The 5,537-nt window shown below is 37.7% G+C and overlaps 1 protein-coding gene across 1 annotated transcript; it reads left to right on the top strand.

The window, feature by feature from the left end:
• The first annotated feature begins 2,617 nt into the window (after positions 1-2,617).
• LOC137658952 (zinc finger BED domain-containing protein 5-like) lies at positions 2,618-3,190 on the top strand. The gene has a single exon (XM_068394063.1). The coding sequence runs from the start codon at positions 2,618-2,620 to the stop codon at positions 3,188-3,190; it is 573 nt and encodes a 190-aa protein (XP_068250164.1).
• The last annotated feature ends 2,347 nt before the right edge of the window (positions 3,191-5,537 follow it).

The following is a 5,537-nucleotide window of genomic DNA, read 5'->3' as shown; positions in this document are numbered from 1 at the left end:
CACCAGATCCTCTTAGTCTTATTATTTCACTTCATGAAGCGTCCGTCATACAGATTGCCAGGTGCTTTGATCCCACTCTTTTCTCTAAAGGAGAGAAAAATAATAATAAATCTTTTTTCCCCTTGCGTACCTTTGCTAGAGGGTGGAGGGGGTGGGGAAGGGAAGGGTGGAGGGGGTTTCTGGGTGCTCTTCAAAATTGCGCAGCTGTGTAATAATCAAAAACTTAACAATGATAAAGACGACGACAATGTGAATATTGCAATTTATAAAGATAATAGAATTTCCCACTTTTCATATGCTACGCTATTTTGCTTACTTAGCTATGTAATAATAATAAAACTAATTATGATAATAATTTGTGTCTATACATTAACGATAGCATTACATCTTTTATCATTATTATTATTACCTGACGAGATAAAACCCTATAAAAGCCGGAAGCTATAAGCCCAAGGAATTCGACAAGGAAGGCAACTAAGTGCAAAAAGAAAAAAAAAATAACTAAAATACTACATCTAATACATAATAAAGATTATAAATCATATTAGAGATCTATCATAAATACAATAACAATAAAGCTTCATGCTGCCAACCTGTTCAACAAATAATCATTTCAAACAGGTTTGAACTGATAAAATTCCCACAAATTGAACCGCAAGATTAGGAAGAGCGTTCCACATTCTGATCACAGATTGAATAAGATTTTGTGGTGTTGAGCCTTATGATGGAGAAGGCAACGCTGTTTTAATTAATGGCATCCCTATTACTTAGAACAGCATGGTACAGTCTCAGAAGATCTGAATGCAAAGGATGGTCAGAATTATGAAAAATCCATATACTATTCAACTGAAATTAAACATTTATTAAAAGAATTTTAGGGGGGGGGGGGGGGGGGTTTAGTGGTCCCCTGCTCCTACGTGCGGGCCCCAATATACAAGCAAAATTGAGTGACGAAGTACAGATGAATATCCAGATAACGAAAGGGGAATTGGATAAACCAACAGTTTCTTTCCAACAAATTAGAGAATGAACAGCTGAAGACCAGACAGGAGACAAAAATTAAAACACGGTCAAATGAATGAATTAAAATATTTTCTAATGATAGACTGAACATCAAAAATCCTGAAAATCTGCGTCATTAAGGCATTTTATATGAAATTGAAGAAGAAACACGCCTAATGTACTTTTTCAAAAATAAATTTTAAATAAAAAAATCACACCTATAATCTTATATAAGTTGTATACAGTGAAAGTCATTATCAATAAAAAATATCTGGATTTTGAGAAGCTACTTTCCTTGACCTTACAATAAAACTTCGACTTAGTTAGGGCTCAACTTCATCCCCCATAACTCTATACCATAAGCAATTTTAGCAAGATCTCTATCAATATTGAAACTCAAATTAGTTGATTCCAAAGAAATTTGTTAGTAGCTATAAAACACAAATAAACAAGTTTTTCCTTTACTTACACGCACTTCAAAAAAGTCTCATAACAAATATTTGATCCAAAAATCTTATTCCTTGCCTAAGGGTTGTGGTGGCATGTTGGCAACGTCCTTGCCGGGTAATCGAGTTCGAGTCCCGCTCATACTCGTTAGTTCCTTTAGTCGCTGCAACCTCACCATCCTTGTGAGCTAAGAATGAGATGTTTGGTGGAGCCTATAGGTTTATCTCCTGAGTCATCAGCAGCCATTGCCTGGCCCTCCTTGGTCCTAGTTTGGGTGGAGAGGTGGCTTGGGCGCTGATCATAAGTATATTTGGTCAGTCTCTAGGGCATTGTCCTGCTTGATAGGGCAATATCGCTGTCCCTTGCCTCGGCCATTCATGACCGACCTTTAATCCTTTAAAGTTTAAAGGATTAAAGGTCGGTCCAGCTTTCCCAGATTTCTCTGTCAAATGATACAGTCAAGAAAATGGTAGATGAATTGTCTCAAAATATCAAAGACTAAACTCTCAACCAAGAGCCTCCCCTGTTTTTGCCATCCAGTGTGATGAGACGACTGATATCGCTTAGTGTTCTCAGCTACTGATGGATGCTTGTTTCGTGTCAGGCAACAATATAAATGAAAAAATTCTGTTCTGTCACCCGATGGAAAGTTGCACAACAGCAGAAGCTATTTTTCATGATACATTAAACTTTTTCAGGAAAATCAACTTTCTTGGGAATCGCTGGTAGGGGTGTGTACTGATGGAGCTCCAGCCATGCATGGTCTGCGATCTGGTTTCGTCACTAAGGTGAAAGAAAAAAATCCCATTGAGTACACACTACATACTTCATCGTGAAAACTTAACATCCAGAACTTTGCCTGCTGAGATGAAGGATGTCTTGTATGTATCTATCAATCTAGTCGTTTCTATCAAAGCTGGAGTCTTAAACAGTCGTCTTTTCAAACTGCTGTGTAAGGATGTGGAATCCGAACACAGCCTTGCTTTTTCACATCAACGTACGATGGCTATCAAAAGGGAACATGCTTGGATGGCTTTATGAGCTACGAGTAGAAGTAGGAATATTTCTAGATTCACAGCAGAAGGCCGACTTTCATGACAATTTCCAATCTGAAGGCTTTCAGATAACTCTAGCTTACTTGGTGAACATTTTTTAAGCATTAAATGCGATGAACCTTAAACTACAAGGGAAAAACATCAACATCATCATGTACCATGACACCATTCGAGCCTTCATGGCCAAACTCAACCTCTGGAAATGTCGGGTTCAGCAGGGAAATGCAGCCAGTTTTAGGAACTTGGATTCTGCTCTCGCTGACATAAACCTCGAATCTGAGCTAATGCGACAAATAATCACACATCTAAGTGACTTGAAAGCAGAATTCATCAGATACTTCCCAGATATAGAAGGCAAGCGTGAAGCCTGGATATTCATCAGGAACCCATTTCAATGTGAAGTAGCTGATGCTGATGAAGTCCAAGAAGAGTTCCTAGAGTTGAAGTCCAACTCCACAGCTAAAGAAAACTTCAAAGATATGGATTTAGAGATGTTCTGGGTCAAATACCTTCCTGTTTACCCTCTGATCTCACATCAGGCTCTTCGGATTCTAACAATGTTTGTTATCAAAACCAAGTACAGAAACCGCCTGAACGTTGAAGGGGACTTACGTTGTGCACTCTCAAGCATTCGACCACGTATTCAAGATCTGGTAGCTAAGAAGCAGTGTCAAATATCTCACTAACCATGTATTCAAGATCTGGTAGCTTAGCCTGAGAGCTGTGTCAAATATCTCACTATCCATGTATTCAAGATCTGGTAGCTTAGTCTTAGAGCAGTGTCAAATATCTCACTAACCATGTATTCAAGATCTGGTAGCATAGTCTTAGAGCAGTGTCAAATATATCACTATCCATGTATTCAAGATCTGGTAGCTTAGTCTTAGAGCAGTGTCAAATATCTCACTAACCATGTATTCAAGATCTGGTAGCTTAGTCTTAGAGCAGTGTCAAATATCTCACTAACCATGTATTCAAGATCTGGTAGCTTAGTCTTAGAGCAGTGTCAAATATCTCACTAACCATGTATTCAAGATCTGGTAGCTTAGTCTTAGAGCAGTGTCAAATATATCACTAACCATGTATTCAAGATCAGGTAGCTTAGTCTTAGAGCACTGTCAAATATCTCACTAACCATGTATTCAAGATCTGGTAGCTTAGAGCAGTGTCAAATATCTCACTAATGTAATTCATGCTTAGTAAATGGACTGAAAAGCTATTTTTTTTTTCATTTTCTTTTTAAATCTGGGAGTGAAATTTGTCTATATATGTAAGGGGGCGTGGAGTGAAAGAGCAGTTTCTAGAGAGGGTGTGGTAGTAAAAAGGTTAAGAACCACTGCTTTAAACGTTGAAAAGCAATTCTGTCCTAACTGTCTCTCTGTCAACTGTAGAAATCCTCCTACCACACACCTTCCTTGTTGAACTAAAACGTTATGCCTCTAATACTTACAGTTTCCTTTAATACCAATACAACAAAACTAATATAGGTAAGCTGCCACACGTTTTACTCTTGGCAAAAACATTCTCACCAATAACAGCCTAAAACTAATATTTATAAGCATTCACACACATCCGTAGTCCTCCTGATAATACAGGCGCTAATCATAACTCAACTCTAAAACTTTCAACTAACATTCTTTCCTTTCGATCTTTACCATTTCAATTAAACTTTCACTGACTCTTGGTTCTGCCCATTCGAGCACAGACTGATCATTTACTTATGTCTCGCTAAGCTTCAAAACATCAAGGTTTCTCTCCTTGAACAAATCAGGTATGAAAAATTTGTACTCGTCTCGGACAAATCAATTGTAATACCTTAATTCTCTTCAGAAACAAATCTGTTACCGTACATTTCTTCTCTTCAACAAACCATTTATAATACATTATTGTCCTCTGGAACAAATCCAGTATGATACATTTCTTCTCCTCTGCTACAAATCATTTATACCAATTTTTTTCTCCTCAGCAACAAATCAGTTGTAATAAATTTTTTTCTCCTCTGAAACAAATCAGCTATAGCACATTTCCTCCCCTCCAAAAAGGAAATCCATTTTAATACGCTTCTCTTCTGCAACAAATTAGACAATTTTTTCTCTTCTGCAACAAATCAGTTATAACACATTTTTCTTCTGCAACATATCAATTATATAAAATTTTTGCTCCTCTCCGGCAAAACAAGTCATAATACATTCATTCTCTTCTGCAATTAACCCGTTCTAATACATTTTTCTCCTCTCATCTACGTCAACATATTCAAAATTCCCAGGATTAATATTTGTCCTCCCTAATGTTTTTGCGGCAAATCCAGTACGCAGTATAACTCTTGCTAACCCTCACACCTTGCAGAGCTGAGAGGCTGCGATGGCCATTATCAAAAGAGAGAGAGAGAGAGAGAGAGAGAGAGAGAGAGAGAGAGAGAGAGAGAGAGAGAGAGAGAGAGAGAGAGAGAGAGTATACTTGGGACCCAATAAAATCCAGGTAAAATGTAAGTGAAAAATGAAAGAAAATGTATCCAGGAAAAAGTGCATAAGAATGAGAGAGACACAACCTTAATAAAATATTTCTAAAAGATAGTCAGTGAAATCTAACATGTCCGAAAGCTCTGAAAATTCTCCCAGCTTTAGAGACTCAAAGCCAGACAGATCCAAAAGGGACTTGTCGGTGTCATTCGCGTATGAATACAAATGACCTTCTGTTTCATAAGCTCAAAAGAGTGACCGCCATAGTTAATTCTAATTGGACCTTTGCATGGTCTTGCCACGAATAATTTAGGGCGAAATTGCCACACGACTCTAAATGATTTCATCCGGACTTTAAATGATTTCATGGCAACATTTCATTAGTCCTTTTGGCTAATTTAGAATGGGGGAATTAACAAAGAATGGAAAGAGGCCGACAACATTACCCTTTCTTTCTGAATTAAATTGGAAGTGCGCGTCTGTGTCAGTGTGCTTTTGTCATTCCTCAGAAATATACTTATGTATACTACTCCTGTAGTACCCTCATGGCTAGTACAGTACTAAAGTGTTCGTC

Source organism: Palaemon carinicauda, chromosome 19 (genome assembly GCF_036898095.1).
Source record: "Palaemon carinicauda isolate YSFRI2023 chromosome 19, ASM3689809v2, whole genome shotgun sequence".
In the NCBI taxonomy this organism is placed as follows: domain Eukaryota; kingdom Metazoa; phylum Arthropoda; class Malacostraca; order Decapoda; family Palaemonidae; genus Palaemon; species Palaemon carinicauda.
This window is presented reverse-complemented; position numbering and strand designations above follow the sequence as displayed.

Bases quoted from the DNA above. Each gene is read 5' to 3' on its own strand.
- LOC137658952 (XM_068394063.1), top strand. From the start codon at position 2,618: ATGAACCTTAAACTACAAGGGAAAAACATCAACATCATCATGTACCAT.